The sequence below is a fragment of the Lytechinus variegatus genome, chromosome 6, assembly GCF_018143015.1.
Source record: "Lytechinus variegatus isolate NC3 chromosome 6, Lvar_3.0, whole genome shotgun sequence".
Taxonomy (NCBI): domain Eukaryota; kingdom Metazoa; phylum Echinodermata; class Echinoidea; order Temnopleuroida; family Toxopneustidae; genus Lytechinus; species Lytechinus variegatus.
Genome location: NC_054745.1, coordinates 20,286,559 through 20,308,817, shown reverse-complemented (window position 1 = coordinate 20,308,817; position 22,259 = coordinate 20,286,559). Strand labels below are relative to the sequence as shown.

At 36.8% G+C, this 22,259-nt stretch overlaps 1 protein-coding gene across 1 annotated transcript in view; it reads right to left on the bottom strand.

The window, feature by feature from the left end:
• Window positions 1-22,259, bottom strand: part of LOC121417626 (leucine-rich repeat-containing protein 15-like) — an 82,920-nt gene that overhangs the window by 47,286 nt on the left and 13,375 nt on the right. Inside the window, exons 9-14 of the mRNA XM_041611362.1 lie at window positions 20,867-20,938; window positions 18,279-18,350; window positions 16,626-16,712; window positions 9,142-9,219; window positions 6,468-6,602; window positions 3,885-4,034 (exon numbers count right to left, since the gene is read on the bottom strand). Of these exons, the coding sequence (XP_041467296.1) occupies window positions 3,885-4,034; window positions 6,468-6,602; window positions 9,142-9,219; window positions 16,626-16,712; window positions 18,279-18,350; window positions 20,867-20,938 (594 nt within the window). The remainder of the gene's footprint in view (window positions 1-3,884; window positions 4,035-6,467; window positions 6,603-9,141; window positions 9,220-16,625; window positions 16,713-18,278; window positions 18,351-20,866; window positions 20,939-22,259) is intronic.

Sequence of the window (22,259 nt, the reverse complement as noted above, 5' to 3'; positions counted from 1 at the left end):
GAATGACTTCCGTCTATGGAGGAGTATATAGGGAAGCAGGATGTGAAGTATAGCCATACAAACCAGGATGTGAAGTATAGCCATACAAACCATTGAACATTAATTTCTAAAAAAGGGGAATGAGGTATGGAACCTTTTCTAGTTATGACTTTTTATTGGTTTTGCAATCACAAACATAATCACAACATGTGCATACCATTGGTATATTTGATTGGGGAAAACAAGGTAATAACAGCGGTAATAATCATGAAAAAGGAAATTGGGACTTGGCTTCTTAATTCTATTCTAGGATATTCATGGTGGCATGGATAGGCATCAATGTTTCAAAAATACTGTAGTGTTCACTTTATTCAGTTCATTTATTCATCTTTCTTCATTATTTTCCATTGAAGAATTCTGTTATTGATTGAAATTACCGTCTTCTCATCCAATTTCATTCTCTTTTCTGTTTGCTCTCTGGAGCACTGACGGATCCAAAGCAATAATCAAAATTTTTAATGTAAACATGCCAGCCATATTTACCCAAGTGTGCCCCCCCCCCCTGGAAGCAATTAAGGACCTTTTTTCTGATTGTCATTTTTTGTTGGGACAATAATACCTCCAATTTTAGACGTAAACAATCTTTTTTGGCTGGTCAAGCTTTTTCTCAGGAAAACGTGTACCCCTTTTAGAAAAAACTTGGTCCGCCTCTGGGCTGGAGTACCCTTTTAATTTGATCTAGGTCACTATTTTAAAGCACTCGATAAAAAAGTAGACAGGTTTTACCTAAGACACGCAATTAAGAGATATTCACTAACATTGTCACTATCGGTGCCCCTGGCACTGTTAGTGAATAGTTCAAACATTAGCGCTAATGTTAGCTTCTGTGCGGCCTTCTAATGCTAGTCTAACAGTGCTAGCTAGTAATTGGGCTAACATTATGCTTCTGTCCAGGCAAAACCTTGCTAACAGTGCTGTTTGTGCTCTGTTAGTGCTAACAACGTTTCTTTGCGGTCGGTACTGGACCATAAGTCTACATGATATGACTTGCGTCTTCGGAGTAAGAATATGCATGCGCGTGGACTATATTTTTACGAAATTGTGGTCGTTCACGTTGCCATTAATGATTCAGCACCCTTAGATTACCGATACGCTTACAAGTACATAGGCCTTACTTACGCTAAGATCTGTATCTAGATCCAATTCTTAAGCGTTTATCAAATTGCCATTAATGACAAGATAAAATGCGAGGCTTGGATCAGGTATTAACTTTATCTCAAATCTGGACCTGTCTAATTCATAATGTTGTGGTTAACTTAAGGCTAGTTAATTTCAAATGTTATGTGTACTTATGTTAGAAAACTGAGCTTGGTAGCCTTGTTTTAAAAGGTCTAGGCCATATCTAGCCCTAGATCTAAATTGATTAAGATCTAGTCTCGTTTCTAGATCTTGATAAACTCTGATCTACACTGACACCCTTATCAGCATAGAATGTGTTAGCGTCAGCGCAGTGCACAGAAGAACATAAACGTAAACTGTTTTTGTAAACCTGCGGCTCTGCAAAGCTATTGCAATCGAGGAATAAACTCTATTTAATTTCCTGTGCTCAAAATTGGCAATTGTGTTACTAGTTCTATATATGGACTAGACCTATATGTATTAAACCAAGTCCACCAAGGTCATTGGTCTAAAGCAAGTAAACGTAAAGTTCAGAATTAACCAGTCCTAAATTAACTATGGCATTAGTCGGGATTAGACATATAAGACAGGTTTCCGATTTGGGATAAAGTTAATGCCCTGGCCCTGCCTAGCATTTTTTCTTGTCATAAGCCTTCAACATGCCACATTAATTTGTATAAAAAATCATAGTTTTCCTTTCAATCTTCAAGAAAGCATGGAAAAGCCACGATTGATATTGATGACTGGAAATTAATCCGCAGACACAACACAAGAAACATTGTTGTTTTCAAACTCATATACTGCAATCATCAATAGAGAAAAAGATTTATTATGATTGCAGAGATAATATGTATAATTGTGTCCGTGGCATGCTAAGGTTTGATGGCAATTTGATACGGGTTCAAGAATTGGATCCAGGGCTCTGTAACACAAAGGTTTGCGATGAATTGCAAATACGAAAGAACCGCACCGATTGGTCCCTGGTAAATATTTTATACCTAATGCGCGTGTAACATTGATAGTGATTGGTCAGGTCATTTAGCGATTGATCGCTAATCTTTCTGTTACGCAGATATAGATCTAAGGTATATGTAAGGGTACTGGAAATTTGATAGTGCTGATCCATTCATGTGAACGACCACAATTTTGTTAAGTCCATGCACATGCATACTCTTCTCCCGTAGACGCAAGTCATGAATATTCCTATCATGTAGACTTGGGGTCCGGAACTGTGGTGGGGGAAAATAATTATGCATGCAGGCCAACCCAGCAAAGGTTTAGCTGCACGCACAGCTTCACAAATGTGACACCCTCCTTCACTCTATCATGCTGCAAGCCCACATGCAGCACACCATACCTATAAACAGTCAGCGGCAAAACGATCATAAGATTACAACGAATCCGTTCAGTAGACTAGCTGCTTTTCACACTGCCTGGTATATTTTTAGTTCCTAAGACCCTGTATTTTACCCTTGTAATCAGTTCCTAAAACTACCATTTCCTGGTTTCGTGAGGCACGCCCCCATCATCCAAATGTAATTTAAGTAACCCCCCCCACCCGTACATGTAGTTTAATATGCTTTTCACATTGCACTTTTTGTCTTTAACCCCAGGAAATTGGTCGGGCTAAGGGGGGGGGGGGAACTTGACACCCCCCACTTAACAAATTTCATCACTACCCCGTCACTCAATTTCTTTTTGACTGGGCTGCTAACTGACTTTTTACTTTCAAGTCTTATGCATCTATCGAGACCAAATTTGCGACGTCCGGGTACGCAGTTCCAAAAATACGCAACATTTTGTAAGTGCATGTCAGACCCAAAATTGCTCAAAAACGTGATTCTGTGTACAAAGTCAATGCAAATTATGTTTTTCAACCAAAAATCATAAATGTATGAGTAACTTTTACTATTGTTGTTTTAAATGGATTCATTTTATGCTACATGTATTTATGATTGAAAAAGGGTCCCAAACAAATTCATCAGAAAAAAACAATAAAAAACAAAGAAATACATAGGAATTTTACAAACAATAAAATATCATATTTTTGCAATTTTTTTATAGATTACATCCAGCGGCGATCACAGCAAATAAGATCTGAGGGAGGGGCCAAATTGACCCCCCACCCCCGTATATTCTGGTACGAAATAGCCCAGTTTAGATAGGGTTAAGGGTGGCAGGACAAATATGTCACTTTTAAAAAGTCTGTTTTAGGCTGTGTTTATGCTTCCACTTTTCAGGCCAGAATCAGCGTTTCCAAACGTGATTAGTCCAAAACAGGGTTGCGTCCATGCTTACTTTCTTTTAAATGCTGTTTCAAAACGCCGATCGTAAACTCACAAAAAGGTGCATTTGTAAACGTCGTTTGACCAGAATCAGGCTTTCTGGGAAAGTATAAACAGAACCACGATCGTAAACGTGTTTAAATGACGTAATTTCGTACCTGCTTCCGGTGAGATGAAAATCCGCGGGCAAATACAGTCCTATTGCTCCATGTTATCTCCACGTAATAACAACAATCTAAAAAAAAACTTTCGAAAAAAGGCGCGCCCAATTTGACCTCGCTTTACGATGCGAAGCCAGCTGGAGATCATGATTTGCTCTGAAAAGTTAAGCATAAACAGCACTCCCAGAACCACGTTTACGATCGGGGGTTTTGAATCGACGTTTGAAATCGCCGATTCTGTCCTCGCAATGGAAGCATAAACACACCCTTAGATACTTACACATTAGTTGCTGAAAATAGGCATCTGAAGGCGTCAATGTCGATCAATTCGTCGTCCAGATCATTATAAACTAAATCAATATGTACAAGATTAGGAGCTTCGCAAAATGTGTCATTACTGATTCCATCAATCAGATTGTTTGCAAGAGACCTGAACCATGATAAAATTTATAAAAGTGATAATGAAAACAGAGATAATAATAGCAATAATAATACATGTACCTGTAGTTATACTTATTATACTTGTAATAATAACAATAATTATTATAATAACAAATTGCATAGCTACTATAATATACTCCATGGTGCTGCACGACAAAATACATTGTACATTTCAAAGAGTACTTCTGGCAAAGATAAGTCTGAAGATGAGTTTTAGATATACTGACTGTGGGTTATTCTCATATAGAGAAAATGAGAGTGTCACCTAATTTGAATTGGGTATGGTTACCAAAACAAAGACAAAAGTATAATACTGATAGTTAGATTAACAATAATAGACAGTGATGTATATACATGTAGTCAGGGCCAGATTGATCACCTGATTTCATTGCAACGATTTAGCCCCTTTCAAATAGTCAAGATGTAGACATGAAAGTTTATAAGCATTGGATTACTACAATTAAGCATTTACCAATGGACGACCTAGAAATAAGGATTCAAGCGGAACCTGATCTATGCTCACTTATGCAAATTTTAAAGGGAAAGTTGACCCTGCTAAAAAGCAGAAAAATAGAAAAATATTGGCGACGGTTTGATGAAAATCCACTAAAGGACAACATGGTAATGCATTTCAGTATTTGTGATTTTTCTTCAAAATTTTTAGAATAAATTTTGATTTGTTTCCAGTGGATATATCATCAAATACAAGAATTCATACTCTCCTATGAGAACAATATTTGTATTCATCATGATGAATACAAATATTTTATTCCATAATTGGAATTCATGGAATATACTGAACATGGGTCTTTTCATGAAATTGGGGCACAAATTGTGACATTTAAGCATAACTCAATACTAAATGTTCTATGTATTCATTGTTTGTAGGCTTTACATTTGTATTATAAAGAGCATACATTTTACTTGACATCTGGGGTCCGTTGCAGAAAGAGTTGCGTTTAAACGCAAGTCAAAAAAGTCAAAAAATCAATCGCAAGTCCCAAATGTGCGCTGTTGATTGGTTGACAATCAAGTTGCGCATGATTTTTAACTTTGCGATTGATTGCAACTCTTTCTGCAACGGGCCCCTGGGGCCATTAAGACTTCTTTTCTATGAAGCTATTTAGCAAAACAGTGTACATGTATTATAAATGCTGTTTAGTGGACACAGTGTGCATATAGCACCGGGATATTTACATTTGGTCCCAAAAGTTTAATTTTTTGCAATAAGACTGACTAAAACTTGAAATAATACATACCTTTAATTGTTAAGTCAGTTCGCTAAATACCTCTGATTTCTCAAAAGAAAATTTGAAATTGTCCCATTGTCCATGGAGCATTGGGAAATGTCAAATTTGGTGGACACCGAGTAGCATAATGAGAATTTTGAAAATTTCCTTCTGAACTAGAAATTTGATGTGTCCAAAGGATGGCCCCGCTTTCACAGATGCCCCTGCTTAATGCGATGAGAAATTCGTTCAATGTGATGAAACTTAATACCGTGCAAAAACCAATATAATTTAGACCTTTGAACCAACTAGCATAATTTATTTAACCCATCTACCTACACACCAAAAAAATTTAAATCTATAAAATATTTTTTGAGTTATTGCATGGAAACCAAGTGGGGGGACGGATGGACAGGGGCAACGTTTAATGCCCCCTCTAGCCTTCATCTGCGGGGGCATAAAAAAGAACTAAATGCAAAGGAAATCTAATTAAGGTATTTACATCAGCTACCTGGGGTCCGTTGCAGAAACACTTGCGTTTAAACGCAAGTCAAAAAATCAATCGCAAGTCCCAAATACGCGCTGTTGATTGGTTGAAAATCAAGTTGCGCATGATTTTTAGAGTTGGGTTTGATTGCAACTCTTTCTGCAACGGACCCCTGACTGAACAACTTAATGTGCATGTTGGTGTTATCAAGTGTTGGTTAACCTAATTGCCATAATTTGACTTTGAAGGCCAAATGTAAATATCCCAATGTTACATGAACACGGTGTACCTGTTACAGCATCATTCTCTGTTTTGCTAAATAACTTCATGGAAAATTAGTCTCAATGGCCCCAAATTTTCAGTAAAATGTAATGTATGCCTTAAATACAAATTATATAGTACAATCAGTCTTGAGTTATCCTGAAATGACACAATTAATGCCCCAATTTCATGGAAAGACCCACATACAAAATTCTTAGGTGCTTGTATATGATATCAAAAATTCAACCTTTAAAAATTCTCAACACTCTATTTTGTTCACTTGATATTCTGCTATAAAAAGGCCAACAATAATCTTTTTCACTTTATCATCAGGAAGAATTTTCCATTTATTAACCCGTTGGCTACGAGAATCGGATGGGCCCTGTGCAAATTCTATGGGGATATCTTTATTCTTGTGGAGAATGGGTTAAAGTTAAAAACTTACAGGGTTTCGAGATTGCCAAGACCGTAGAAAGGTTTATAATTTTTCACAAGCGTATCATAGAGGGCGTCACTCTGTCCTGGGAAATCGTTCCGCGATATTTCTGATGCGTTAGTTATCTCATTCCACTCCAGAAATCTAAATGAAAAACGTATGGTCTTTAAGTTACTTACATGTATTTCCCCTGGCCTGAAAAGACCTTGGGCCCGTTTCATAAAGAGTTACAACTGTTGTTACTTTGCCATTATGGCAACTACCATGGCAACCTTGATTCTGATTGGCTGCTGAGCCCTGTTACCATGTTAGTTGCGATAATGGCAAAGTTACAACAGTTGCAAATCCTTTATGAAACGGGCCCCTTATATGCCTTGAAGCCATTACACCACCATCTTAAGAGTTTGAAGCCATTGCCTTGCAAGCATTGATGATCTCCAGCTGGCGCATCTCTGACAACTCTGTTTATGTGTATTCCTATATCCTCTGAGGGAGGGCGCTGTGAGATGATGGCATTGCACACTCGTGCCCATATTTTTGAAGTAAGGTTTAACTTAGACCATGGTCTATCTCTGTGCTAAAATTATGGGAAGCCAAAAGTATCAAAATTTGTATTAAATTGTATGTTTCTTATGTTTACTGTGCTCTTTCCTGATTCATTGATTGTGAAGACAATCTTCTATTCATACTCCCTAGATGATTATAAATGATTTGAGAGCCAAATCAGCTGAAATATGATATCTTATAGTAAATGATTTACTTGGTTATTCATACTTAAACCACAACTTTAAACCTGAGTTTAAGTTAAACCTGACTTCAGAATACGAGCCATAAGGTCTATTTTGAATCCAGTTTAACTTAGACCATGGCCTATTAAACTCTGTGCTAAAATTTATGGGAAGACAATTAAAGTTGTCCAAATTTTGTTTACGTTGTATTTCGTACGTTTGCCATAGACTCTCCTCATTCTTTTATGGCAAAGACAACTCTTAGTTATCATTACCAGGGCCCTGTCTTATTAAGATTTGATCCAATCAACCATAACTATGGAAAGCCAGCAGTGTCAACTTCTAAAATGCATGTTCGTTTGAAATATTCCTAGCTAGGCTGTAGAGTCCTACATTCATTGCTTTCTTTAAAATTTAGTGTGCTTCTCTTTGTTTGCAAAGGACTTCGTGCAACTTTTCTGAGCAAAATATTATCATAAAAAGTTGCGATTGGCAAAACAAAGGTTAGCAACCAATAGTACGCTTGATTGTACATTGAGACCAATCCCAGATAAATATTCTACGGTCATTGTGACGCAATGAACCTATGGAAAGCCAGCAATGCACACATCTAAAATGCATCTTTTTCCAATGTATTTTCTAGACATTGTGCTTGTCTGATTTTTCTCTATTGATTCAAATCAACATTTTCTGAGGTGGACTTGACCTTTAAGAAATACATGTAGAGAATATGAAGTACTAAACAACTCATAAAAACAAGGCTAAACCAAAGGATTTATCGATTTGGGGGAAAATCCACATTTAGCACCCGAGTCGAGAGGATCGCTCGGGTGCTAAATGGGTACCCGGTAGGATGCAAAAGCCTATGAAGTATGCCTGGCAGTTGAGTCTTGGGACTCTTGTTGGAATGCTCCCCAGGGAGTGGAGAAGGTGCATACATTGTATACAGGCATGCAAGGATCCGATGATCGGGGTAATAATAAAGCAATATTGACTGGCCTCGGGGCGATACGACATATATCGCCCAAACTAGATTTATATCGCCCGAGTCGTAGACGAGGGTGATATCAATTTAGTGAGGGTGATATATGTCCTTTCGCCCCCAGGCCAGTCAATATTGCTAGTATTAACCAAATCAGACATCTAGAGCAAAAATCGATAAAATTTAGATATTCAAAATTTTTAGAATGAGAATATAGTTTCTCATGTTAAGCAGACTGGGCCTCTGAACTTTACCATTGTGACGTAATTGAAATGACGCGTCCCTGGCCTAGGGACGCAGTATCCAGCGTTGGCTCAACTTGATAACCATTATGACGTATAGCACTGCGCGGTTCAAGGACGCGTACAAAAGCGCGTAGAATACCCGGATGCCTTTCATTGCCCGCCACATTTCCACGCATTTTCTCATTGACTTTCTTGAGCGGGCAATAAATTGGGCCCATGGATAAACAATTGAAATTTTATTGACCGGCCATTTGATCCCAGTCTTAAGCAGGAAATAATGTTTCAAAGTTGCCCTGCTCAGATGTCTGATACGGTTAATAATATGCTATAACGTGTTTTGGGCAATGATGGGAAAAGTGCTAAATGAAATATACATGTAGCTAATATTATTATCATTACTATCCTGGCATGCCTGCACACAAGATATGCAGTTTCTCAACTACATGTACCTGGGGAGCATTCCAACAAGAGTCCCAAGAGTCAATTGCTAGGCATACTTCATAGGCGTTTGCATCCAACCGGGTACCAATTTGACACCCGAGTCGAGAGTGTGGATTGACACCTTACCAAAGGACACTAGGCCATGTTGGGAGTCGAACACACGACCCTCTGATCTCAAGGCGAGAGTCAGAACCACTACACCACACCGCTTCCATATGAACTTGTATTTTCAATGGTTTTAACGTATCTCCTAACAGGTACGCCTATACATTACCACTAATACTTACAGGGTTTCCAAGTTTTCGAAATTGTCATAATTGAATATCCCGTGTGGAACAGCTCGTAATCCATTATCACTCAGGAACCTCAAGGAATAAAAATAGAAATACGGAATATAATAATAACAATGAGTAGTAAAAACAATGATAGTAATAACAATAATGATATAAATAGCAAGAAAATAATAACACCTATAATGATATGATAATAAGATAATTAGAACAAGAATAATGATGATGATGATGAAGATGCTAATAATAATAATTATAGATATGATCTTTAAAATAACATAATTAAAACTGGCGATTAAAGGTTTTTATTTCCGTTTCAAACCTGCAATGAAAATTCTAAAACTTACATTATCTGTCAGGTCTTTGGGCAGGATTTAGTACTGACGAGATTATAGTACCCTTTTCATAAACCTATCCTCCAATTAGCCGCCTAATAGTAATGCGGATAATTCAATAAAAATTGCGTTCATAAACTCCGAAAATAATCCGCACTATTTTTTTACGAGCGCCCGTCCTGAAAGAAGATAATCGTCATGGCAACCACACACACCCACTCCGATACGGTTGCGTTGGAAAAGGGTGACCTTGTGACCGCTCCATGGCAATTATCTGCATTACTTTCGAAATGCATTTATAAAGTCAAAATCGAGTCCGGATGCTGCTATTATGCGGATAATTACAGCATCAAAATATTGCGGATAACTCTGGTCCTCCTCCGATTTTACGACCAAATTATGCTGCTATTAGCCGCATAATTGGGTTTATGAAAGGGGTATAAATGTAGATAGGAACGTCACCTTCCAACAGAAAGGACACTAATGGGAAGAGGTTTGAACCTCACTTTTCCCTCCTAACTCTCAAACTTTCTGACCGAGTAAGATTTTTCTTCAGTTCTGTTTTGTCATTTCATTTAAAGAGAAATTCCAGCAGTTGCAGTAAACACTGATTTCATGAGAAAGTCTGTAAAACACGCATACATTCGTAATTCCGAAGCTTCGTAATTCCGAAGGTTCGGTTATTCCGAAGGTTCGTATTTCCGAAGGTTCGTAATTCCGAAGGTTCGTCAATCCGAAAACGAAATAAGGTTCGTAATTCCGAAGGTTCGTTAATCCGAAAACGAAATAAGGTTCGTAATTCCGAAGGTTCGTTAATCCGAAAACAAAATAAGGTTCGTAATTCCGAAGGTTCGTTAATCCGAAAAAGAAATAAGGTTCGTAATTCCGAAGGTTCGTTAATCCGAAAACGAAATAAGGTTCGTAATTCCGAAGGTTCGTTAATCCGAAAAAGAAATAAGGTTCGTAATTCCGAAGGTTCGTTAATCCGAAAACGAAATAAGGTTCGTTAATCCGAAAACAAAATAAGGTTCGTTAATCCGAAAACGAAATAAGGTTCGTTAATCCGAAAATTAAATAAGGTTCGTATTTCCGAAAATAATTCATTTTGGTAACAAAAACGATGTTGTCATTACAAGATTACACGATATTATGCAATGATAGTAATAACGATCGATGATGTGTGTTGGGGCCAAAGCATGTATTTCATTAAGAATGGCGCCCTGATCAAGCATAGGCTAATTTCGATTTTATCTGAGCAATTGCTGAATATAAGCAAATGGTTTAATTAAAGATGCAGGGGATCAAGTGTGTTGGAAGCGTGCGAGCAACCTCTAGATAATAGGATTTGTATTGGAGGGAATGTCATTTTTAATAACAGCTTCTGCTGGTAATAAAAATAAAAATAATACTAATAATGATCCTTGTGAGATGTTGAAAGCGCGAATCGCAAGCTGAAACTAGTAGACATTTCATGTAACAAAACGGTGAAGTGAGCATTCGGAGCATTTTTTGTAATCGTGAGAAAGATGTGTATCTTTCTAAAGAATTAATGCGAGGGCGAGTTGTAATTTGTTTATATACTGACCTGGGGCCCGTTGCATGAAACTTTTTACCTGAGAAAACTCAGGTTGTTTTTACAGGAGTTTTTGCCCTGTGCTAAAGTAATTGGCGGAAATCAGACTAACCTTAGTTTTCAGTTTTTACCAGAGTTTTCTCAGGTAAAAACTTTTATGCAACAGTCTCCAGAAAGTAATCTTTTAAGGACTGCATTTAGTGACTCATGAATTGAATATATATCTCACGAACTATATAATGAGAGCGCGAACCGCAAGCTTAAAATTTGTGATATTCCAACCTGAAAACTGGACATTTCATACTTCTTTTTTGTAACCAGGAATAGAATGAGTTCCTCAATAAACAATACTTGATGCGAGCGAGAAACGTGAGCCAAATTTTTCCGATTTTCCAACCTGAAAACTGGACATTCTATAGCATTCTTGTAAAAAAAATAATAATAGCTGGGAGAATTAGTTTTCAGAACTGAAGTGGCTTCCCTGGGTAAAATATATCTATATCAATATCATCATTCTAGGCCCACATGAAATTTCCAAAAGTTTGAGCACGTGATTCGCTCGCAACATCTCACAAGGATGCCCTTTTCACAGTATTGACCAAAAAGGTGAATTTTACATCTTCAGATTTGACTTTTTCCCCCAAACCGCTTGCTCTCTACGCTCGCAGAAATGAAACGTAAATATATAACTTTAGCATGTTTAGTGATCACTTAAAAAATTGTGCTCAATTTAGTTACTACAAAAACACACAACCTCTTTACACAGATGATAATCTAATGGTGAAAATATCCGTTTGCACCAAATTGCCCCTATTGGCCCCCTTTTTTTTTTTACTTTGCCCCCCCCCCAAAAAAAAAAAACGTTCCGCCGCCATTGGCTAAAACACGCATCGTCTTCATGGCTAACTGCAAAAAGTTCTTAAAATGTCCCCTTTAGATCAGATCAGAGCTTATATATTTAAAAATTCTGTTCGCGCTTCTTGCTAGCAGTTATTATCTAAATTTAGTTACATAGGCATCTCGCTTTGAAGATCACAAACATATTGCCCATCATATTAACAAAAATATAGCTCGCGCTCGCATTATTTAAAAAGGGTTTATCATGTTATTACATATTTACTTTATTTTATAAGGATAAAGCTAATTATTGACTGTTAGGACTACCCTTTCAAAGAAACAAACAAAAATCAACTTTAAACTGCCGATCAAGGAAAATATGGCTAAAAAAAATCCCCCCCTCTATTTGACGAAAGTTGGATCCGCCGGGAGGGAGGCAGGGGGCATCAAAAATGGAATAAAAAACAGGGGAATTAATATTTTCCAAAATGGGAAAGTTCCTTTTTCAAAAATAAATATGCCGTTTTTCATGTTTTTTCGAAATAAAATACTCTTTTTAAAGTATACAAGTTAAGTTAAGTTTTCAGGCTGGAATATTGAAAAATTTCAGCTTGCGCTTCGCACTCTCATTCGATTGGTGAAGTATGCATCCTAAAGAGGTCACTAAATGCTTTCTTTAACAGGTTCCTTTTCTGGTCAGTATGTTTAGGCTCGCGTTTTGCGCTCGTGTTAATTCTTTAGTTAGATGCACATCTTTTTAATGACAGCAGAAATCTGCTCGGATTTTTAAAAACTAATTTTCATTTTTTATTGAAATAACCTAAAGTTTAGCTTGTGATTCACGCTCGCAACACCTCGCAATAATGCCATTTTAAGAATAACTGACCACAAAAAACGTTATACAACTTCACCTTTGAATTTGTTTTACCAAGCCGCTCGCTCATTATACTCTCTCCCGAAAAATAAAGCCTAAATATACATTTTGCCATAATAAGAAGTCACTTCAAAAAAGTTATTCTCTACTTAATCACTATCAAACAGACAATGACTTCAAGCAGATGATAATCTTAAGGTAAAAATATCACCACAGTCCCAATTTTGACGTATGAGTTTCATTTTTTGGCTTTACCCCCAACGAAAATTCGTTCGGCCGCCCTTGCCTTCCCATCCTCATATGATAATTGAACGGCAACAGTGTCCCCCGCCCCCCTCCCCTTGCCTCTGCCTCTGCTTTCCCGGTTTTCATTTTTCGGATTAACGAACCTTATTTTGTTTTCGGATTAACGAACCTTATTTTGTTTTCGGATTAACGAACCTTATTTCGTTTTCAGATTAACGAACCTTCGGAAAAACGAACCTTATTTTGTTTTCGGATTAACGAACCTTATTTCGTTTTCGGATTAACGAACCTTCGGAAAAACGAACCTTATTTCGTTTTCGGATCAACGAACCTTCGGAATAACGAACCTTTTTTCGTTTTCGGATTAACGAACCTTCGGAACAACGAACCTTATTTCGTTTTCGGATTAACGAACCTTCGGAACAACGAACCTTATTTCGTTTTCGGATTAACGAACCTTCGGAACAACGAACCTTATTTCGTTTTCGGATTATCGAACCTTCGGAATAACGAATCGTCGGAATTACGCCACAAATGTTCGGATTAACGAACCCTTTTTCGTTTTCGGATTAACGAACATCGAGGTATAGGCAATTTACGTGTTTCGGAATTACGAACCTTCGGAATAAAGAACCTTCGGAATTACGAAGCTTCGGAAATACGAAGTGTAACCGTAAAACAAGGCTTAATTGTCAGTATATCATTGAGGATCTAGATCTGGTACAGTTACATTAACTGAACTTTGTGAAATTTTGAAATCTACGCTGAAACATGTTCACACCGAAGATCCCCAACACAGATAAGCGCACGTGGGACAATGTATAATTATTGCTTAGAGCGTCGGCCCGACGCTCTACCCGAATCCTGTGCTTATTTGCTGATTTCTCAGCAATTACAAAATTTCTTCCAGAATCCTTAGGCACATGCGTTTTATTTATACAAACAGACAATTTGGTGGTCATTTCATTGGATTCTGTACGAACTCATTTTGATATTGTTACCAAAACTAGCATTTACCTTTAAAAAAATCTATCGTTTTCTAATTTCTAATATTACATTTGATGCCCTTCTTTCAGGAGTAGACAAGAGCAATCTAGTTCCCAAAGAAAGGATTGAAAATCGGTCAATGTGCATAAGCACGTTAGAATCCAGGAGCTCACATAATTCATTTTGTTCTTTGGCTCATTACCTCATGACTTTTTTAACCTTACTGCTTTTTTAAACAAGAGTGTCGCTAAGGAGAGCACATAACACGCCCGTCTGTAACACAGAAAATGTAGTTATTGGTCAAGCAAGAAAAGTGGAAGGTGGCAACTTTACCTTTGACCTTCTGACCTCAAAATCGATAGAATTACTAGGATGCTCGTATCATGCACACAAAATTATATGAGCCTAGGTTAAGTTCAACTAAAGTTATTGAGTTAACAATTACTTCTGAGGGGTCAGATGAAAATATGTCATTATGACCACGACCTTTGATGTTTTGACCTCAAAATCAATAGGGGCTTCTTGGGATCTATGCTATGGATAGACGGACGGACATGGAGCGTGATACCATAATACGTCCCGTCTACGACGGGCGTATAAAAATGGTAAGAAAATTTAGAGAAGCTTGATAATGGCCTTTATACAGTGCGTATCAAAAAAAGTTTACACTTAGAAAAAATCCTGCAAAGTTATACATGTAATATCCTGAAGTTTTTCCCACATTCGAACATTGGTACAGATCCATTTAAGCAAATGACGATATAACTGTCGGAAAATATTTCCGCTTGAGTGAGCACCACTTATTTTTTAAAAATTGGTGAAAAATGATTTGCGCAAAACTTTGAAATAGTTATGCAAATAAAAATAGACCGTAATCATGAAGAACACGTGGAATTTAGCTATCAAAATTGATTTGAAGATATCTTTTAGCCTTTTTAACCTGTTTCCTTGCCTAAAACACTTTCGAAAGTGCACTGCAGCCCACCCCACTCCCCCACACACCGAGGCCATTGTGACGATATTTGCTTTACACAAATTTGTGATTTACATGAAATGGCTTAGTTAAGGCTTGATTTTCATTTCGTTAATCATTATCTAGCTTGGGAAAAGTGTGGAGAAACAAGTGTTAAATGAAAATGAAATGTAAACCCACTTTAAATGATAACAAGTGGAATGCCTCTGGCCGTCTCACCTGCATCACGTGGTTCAATATAGCAGCAGTGCTGACTTTGAATACTACTCTAACTCGCACAAGATGTTCAGTGATACTTGGTTACTCTTATGTCCACTTTTTATGAACTACACCAATAAACTTACAGAGATATGTTTATTCAACAAAAAACCCAACATGGCCAAAGTTCATTGACCTTACATGACATTTGACCTTGATCATGTGACTTGAACTCACACAGGATGTTCAGTGATACTTGATTACTCTTATATCCAAGATTCATGAATCAGGTCCATAAACTTTCAAAGTTATGATGGTAATTCAACAGATACACCCAATTCAGCCAAAGTTCATTCACCCTAAATGACCTTTGACCTTAATCATGAGACATTAAACTCACATGGGATGTTAAGTGATAATTGATTAACCTTATGTCTAAGTTTCATGAACTAGGTCTATACATTTTCTAAGTTATGATGACATTTCAAAAACTGAACCTCAGGTTAAGATTTCAATGTTGATTCCTCCAACATGGTCTAAGTTCATTGACCCTAAATGACGTTTGACCTTGGTCATGTGACATGAAAATCTAATAGGATGTCAAGTAATACTTGATTAACCCTATGGCCAAGTTTCATGAACTAGGTCCAAATACTTTCCAAGTTATGATGTCATTTCAAAAACTTAACCTCAGGTTAAGATTTTGATGTTGATTCCCCCAACATGGTCTAAGTTCATTGACCCTAAATGACCTCTGACCTTAGTCATGTGACATGAAACTCTAATAGGATCTTCAGTAATACTTGATTAACCTTATGGCCAAGTTTCATGAACTAGGTCCAAATACTTTTTCAGTTATGATGTCATTTCAAAAACTTAAGCTCAGGCTAAGATTTGATGTTGACGCCGCCGGAAAAGCGGCACCTATAGTCTCACTCTGCTATGCAGGTGAGACAAAAACTTAGTGAAAAATGCTGGAGATTTCTGATATAAACTTGTGTTCAGATCCAGTTATGTCCTCAGATCCAGCTGGCACAAAAAGGGAAAAATTTGTGCTTACTAACAAGTGTTGAAATTTTAATTTGGGTGGCAAAATTGTTACAAAATTCTTGAATATGTCCGTTTAATTTCAATTGACTAAAAGTGCAAGGGAAATGTATGAGAAATGTTTTGCAGGGTAAGTTTGATTTTACCCTTTCCCCTTGACACAGCCTTAAAATGAGCATTTCTGCCCAAACAGATTTCTGCAAGCTTTACAAAAATGGACAGTGCTCACTCAAGTGTAACATTCTGTCCAAAACTTTTACATTCATTGGATAGATGAGACCCAAAACCAAGATTATGAGTGAAAAAATTACCCACAGGTTGTATATTTTTGAATTCCCAGAGCTTTTTCAAAGTGCAAACTTTTTTTTGATACACACTGTACAGGAAGGCAAAGATATGCAAGTTACTTACAAGGTTCTCATCTTCTGTCCGGCATTATGGAAAGCGGAATATGAAATCGACGTCAGATCGAATCCAGCCTTTTGTGAGTGAAGACGTCTAAGATTTAACAATGAATAAACAATATACATGATTATCGTTTTTGCCTTAATAGCTGGATTTATTGAGCCCTTTTTGCCTGTGTCAACTTTACTGTTACTGGTTTTCAGGTCTTGAGTGATTTACTGATTTTCTGTCCAACTGTGCACGAATTATGATTTCAGTGTTACACGTAGCTGCATCGGAAAAAAAATTTGTAAATTTTATATGAAGTTGAACAACCCATTCATGGCCGGTGTCATTGTGGTCTAGTTGAAATTACATAAATTTTTCAGGATTTCTACTTGAAACATTATATTGTCTGAAAACATTTTTATCAAAAGAGTACAGGAAGGCTACAGCAAGCTAACCCCCATTTTAACTGGGAGATTTCAGACCAGTATATACTGGGGGTCAGTTTGACCCCCCCCCCCCCCCGATCTCGGCCACTGATTGCGTGATCGCTGTGAAAATTTGCATGCGCGTAGAGCTGGATGTAATCTACAAGACTGTATAGTAAAATGTTAACAAATTGTTTATACTTTTTCAACAATTAATTATGCAAATAAGCATATAAAAAATGCTTTAAATATTGATTTTTGTGTATGTTTTTGCCTTTAACTCAATTTGTATAGCTAGTAGAATGCTTATTTGGGGGGAAAGTATACATTCTTACAATTTCTAACAAATATTCACAAAAAATTTGCAAAAATACAATTAATTTCTTATGTATTTTATTATTTTTTTAAATTCTTAATTTTTTTTCAAGCCTTTGTCTCTTATCATTTTTTCCAATAAACTTTGTCGGGACTCTTTTACAATACTAAATAGTATGACAAAATCCATTTAAACCAACAAAAGTAAAAATAATCATACATTTATGATTTTTAGTTGAAAAACACACTTTGCATTGACTTTGTACACGGAATCTTGTTTATGAGCTATTTTGGGTCTGACATGCACTAACAAAATGTTGCGTAACTTCGGAACCACGTACCCAGACGTCGCGAATTTGGTCTTAAAAGATGTGCAAAAATCAAAAGAAGAGCGGTGCTGTCAAGAAAATTTGGCAAAACGGCGTGGTGACAAATTTGTTGAGGGGGGCAAATTGACCGGTTTCACCAAAATCATACAAATGATTTTGGTATGTATAATCAAACAGCATTTATTTTTTCAAAAGTTAAATAGTACAAAAAACAGTGTTTACATATGCAAAGAAAAGATTATTCAATATTATGAAGATGAGAGATAAATTAGTTCCATATCAGGTTTGTTTAACAAATGTAATGCTAAATGGATGTCACTTCATTCTTTATTTACTTGAGGGAAATGTATTATTATTGTTTATTTATAGATTGTGTAAGAATATTCGCTTTATTTTGATATTATTTGATTCAATAAAAGGCCTCTGGAGGGCTAAAAAGTTTGGGGAAAAATCATACAAATCTTTAAAATGTCATTAATTTGTTGATCCTTGTCCGATTTTGATCAAAATTTTCAGTGTCTTGCTTGTGTGATTATTCTTTATCAATTCAAATCATATTATTTTCAGCCTGGAGTACCCCTTGAACAGATTGTCATACTTACAGCGTGAGAAGATTTGGTAGATCAGTAAACGTCCTTGGTAAGACAACACTCAGTTTATTGGTGTTCAAATCCCTGCATGCAAACATAAAATACATCAGTCAGTGAAAATGCCCTTTCCAAGCTTATGGATGCTAGAATATTATTCAACAACAATAACTTTTATCATTATTGTTATTAGCACTAATTTTATCTTAATATTTTACCCATTGTACCTTTTTTTGTTATTTTGTTAGACTTAACACTTTGTAACTTTTGAAAAGTGCTTTATAAGAAGCAATTATCATTATTTATATAGTTTTTTACCGATGCATTACTGCATATTTTGGTCTGCATCAATTGGCTGTGCACTATCAGAACATATCCCTAAAAAGGACCAAAATCCAACGAATATCGCATGCGCTTCTGTACAAAAATTTGACACTGAATATGGAACCATAAATGAAACTGTCTAGGTGGTCATCAAAGCAGCATGTCCCCATACCACTAATATACATGAGTGCCCCCCCCCCCTCCCGGCGCATTATCATCTGGAGATATTTAAGAGTACCCACTATAAAATTGCAACGAACTATCATTTTATGAGAAAGTCTTTCAAATCATTGTCACCTTATTATCATCTATCTACCTTGATCTGGTACAATAATGTAAACTCATCTTCGTGAAATCATGAAATCTTAGCTCAAAACCAATAATTCTTACACAGATTCCCAAAAATACCAGACATTGGACAGATTTCCATGCTTATTTTGCTCATTTCTCAGCAATTACAAATTTTCTCCCAGGGCCATTTAGCACATTTTCTTTTTATTTATACATACAAACACTTTGGTGTAAATTCATTGGATTCTCTTTGACCTCATTTTGAGGTCGTTACCACAACTGTTATTTATCTTTTCTATTCCCTGGAAAAATACCCGACATTTGATCAAATTCCGTGCCTTTTCTGCTTGTTTCTCAGCAATCACACATTTTCTTCCACGGCCATTTGGTACATATTTTCTTATTCATATCTTGGTGGTAATTTCATTAGATTCTGTTTGACCTCATTTTGAGGTCGTTACCACAACTGTTATTTATCTTTTATATTCCCTGGGAAAAAACCCGACATTTGATCAAATTCTGTGCTTATTTTGCTTAATTCTCAGCAATATGCAATTTCTTCCAGGGCCATTTGGCACATATTTTGTACATATAATTTCATACAAACACTTGGATGGTAGTTTTATTGGATTCCCTTCATACTCATTGTGACATCATTACAACAACTGTTGGGTGTTTAATAATGCTGTTCGTAAGATAAGAACGACTGATAATCCTTTCATAGACACTTAATAATCACCAACTGACATTTAAAGGTAAATGCTAGTTTTGGTAACGATATCAAAATGAGTTCGTACAGAATCCAATGAAATGACCACCAAAGTGTCTGTTTGTATAAATAAAACGCATGTGCCAAAGGATTCTGGAAAAAATTGTGTAATCGCTGAGAAATCAGCAAATAAGCACGGGATTCGGGTAGAGCGTCGGGCCCGACGCCCTAAGCAATAATACATACATTGTCCCACGTGCGCTTATCTGTGTTGGGGATCTTCGGTGTGAACATTTTTCAGCGTAGATTTCAAGATTTCACAAAGTTTAGTTAATGTAACTGTACCAGATCTAGATCCTCGATGATATACTGACAATTAAGCCTTGTTTTACAGACTTTCTCATGAAATCAGTGTCTACTGCAATTACTGGAATTTCTCTTTAATGGTGAATATCACTTACCACTAGAAAGGATCATCAGTTGTTCTTAAAGTCACTCTTATAACTTACAAAAGATTTATGAAATGGCCTACTGGTATTTATCTTCCATATAACATACATGATAGAAGCATTGTAGCCCAGTGGATAAGTCCTCTGACTTTGAAACAAAGGGTCATTGGTTCGAATCCCAGCCACGGCGTAATTTCCTTCAGCAAGAAGAAATCCATCCACAGTGGGTGATTCAGTTGTTGAACTTTTGGTGTTGGTGTTAGGTCAATTTTTACATGATTTTAACACCAAATATAAAATGAAGATGGTCCCGAAAAGTCACTCACTAGTTATTGAGATGTCAATAATGTGATCTGTATCAGTTTTACAAACTCTGAATAAGTTTTGGAGCTATATAGGGGAGCAATCCAAATTTCAACACTAAGGCCAACACCGGACTTGAAATTATCCATTGCGCTCCACTCAACCCAGGTGAGGTGAATGGGTACCTGGCAGGAATTTATTCCTTTAAATGCCACCGCGCTGTAAAAGGCTGGGCTAAAGCCAGAGTCCTTTGGGAGCGCATAGGGGTGTCACGATATGTGATATGCGCTATACAAGAACTGGGTTATTATATGGAAAGTACCGCTTAATTTTAAGCGCACTTTGCCAGAAGCTTGGTGTACGAGATGAAATAAGCAAAATTTTGTTTAAAAATCTTCATAGTCCATGAATCTGTACCATGGTACAAGTGAAACCCCTATTGAGAATGCGGGCCATTGTGACATCATTACCACAACTGGTATTCATCTTTCATATAACATGTATGTTAGAAAGGAAAGCTGACTTACAGGTGTATTAGATTGGATATGTGATGAAATATGTGTGGCCCAACCTTGAACAGGTCATTATGGTGGATCTCTCTACGGGAAAAAAAAACAAAAATAAAGATGAAAAATAGGATAAATATACACATTCAGATTCATATTACATTTGTATTGTCCATGATGCAATCAATTCAAAGATTCAATTGTCTTTCAATGTGGGGGATGTGGCTTCAATTCCCAGTCATGACGTGTTTTCCTTCAGCAAGGAATTTATCTGCACTGTGATATGCATATTACAGCCGCCAATCTAAAGCCGGGGGGTTATATCCAAGTCCGTTGGAAGCGCAGGGAGACGGAAATGTATAAAAAAAAACTAGTATAGAAAAAAATGTATAGAAAAAATATAGGAAATGTTCATACATGCCCTATATTTTGTTCATACATGTGGAAATTCAATTTGTTTGCACAAAACAATTTGGAATGTCTCATACACACAAAACAAGAATACATAGTTTCAAAGAATGACATACAGGGGGTATACCATTTTAGGTATTCGGTACACACTCTACCATTGCTTTGTAAAACACTTGCAGTGTCTTTTCAAAAGCAGACCTTAGCTTCCGTTGGAAGAACATTCTGCTATTAGCTTAACTCTTCATGCGTTACGTTCGCATTATTGCACATCCGTAGGCGTGTTTCGTTCGCATTTTTGCACAACCACACATTTCCCATAGACGTTCCCTGTCCCATTGTTTTTCGAACAATGTATAGCCTAGCATTTTTGTATACCATACATGTGTACCGATCGATCGCGCGTGCGACATTAGTTTAGCGTTCGACGGATTATCGCAGTTTACAAATTACAGAAAGGTTGAGTTTTCCCCAAAAATCAATACATCCTGATTACAGCCAGGAAGTTCATTGAAAAAAGATAGGATAAAATCAATAAAACCCTCCTCACAAATAATACCATCTCCAGGTTTATTGTTAGGAGTCTGTGAATCATGGCACGAATGTGACTGAGACCCTAAAATAATGCAACACACAGGGGGTTTACAGGTGAACGCATGAAGAGTTAAACAAGTGGAATGCCTCTGGCCGTCTCACCTGCATCACGCGGTTCAATATAGCAGCAGTGCTGACTTTGAATACTACTCTAACTCGCACAAGATGTTCAGTGATACATGGTTACTCTTATGTCCACTTTTTATGAACTAGACCAATAAACTTACAGAGATATGATGGTTATTCAACAAAAAAACCCAACATGGCCAAAGTTCATTGACCTTACATGACCTTTGACCTTGATCATGTGACCTGAAACTTGAACAGGATGTTCAGTGATACTTGATTACTCTTATGTACAAGTTTCATGAATCAGATCAATATACTTTCAAAGTTATGATGGTAATTCAAC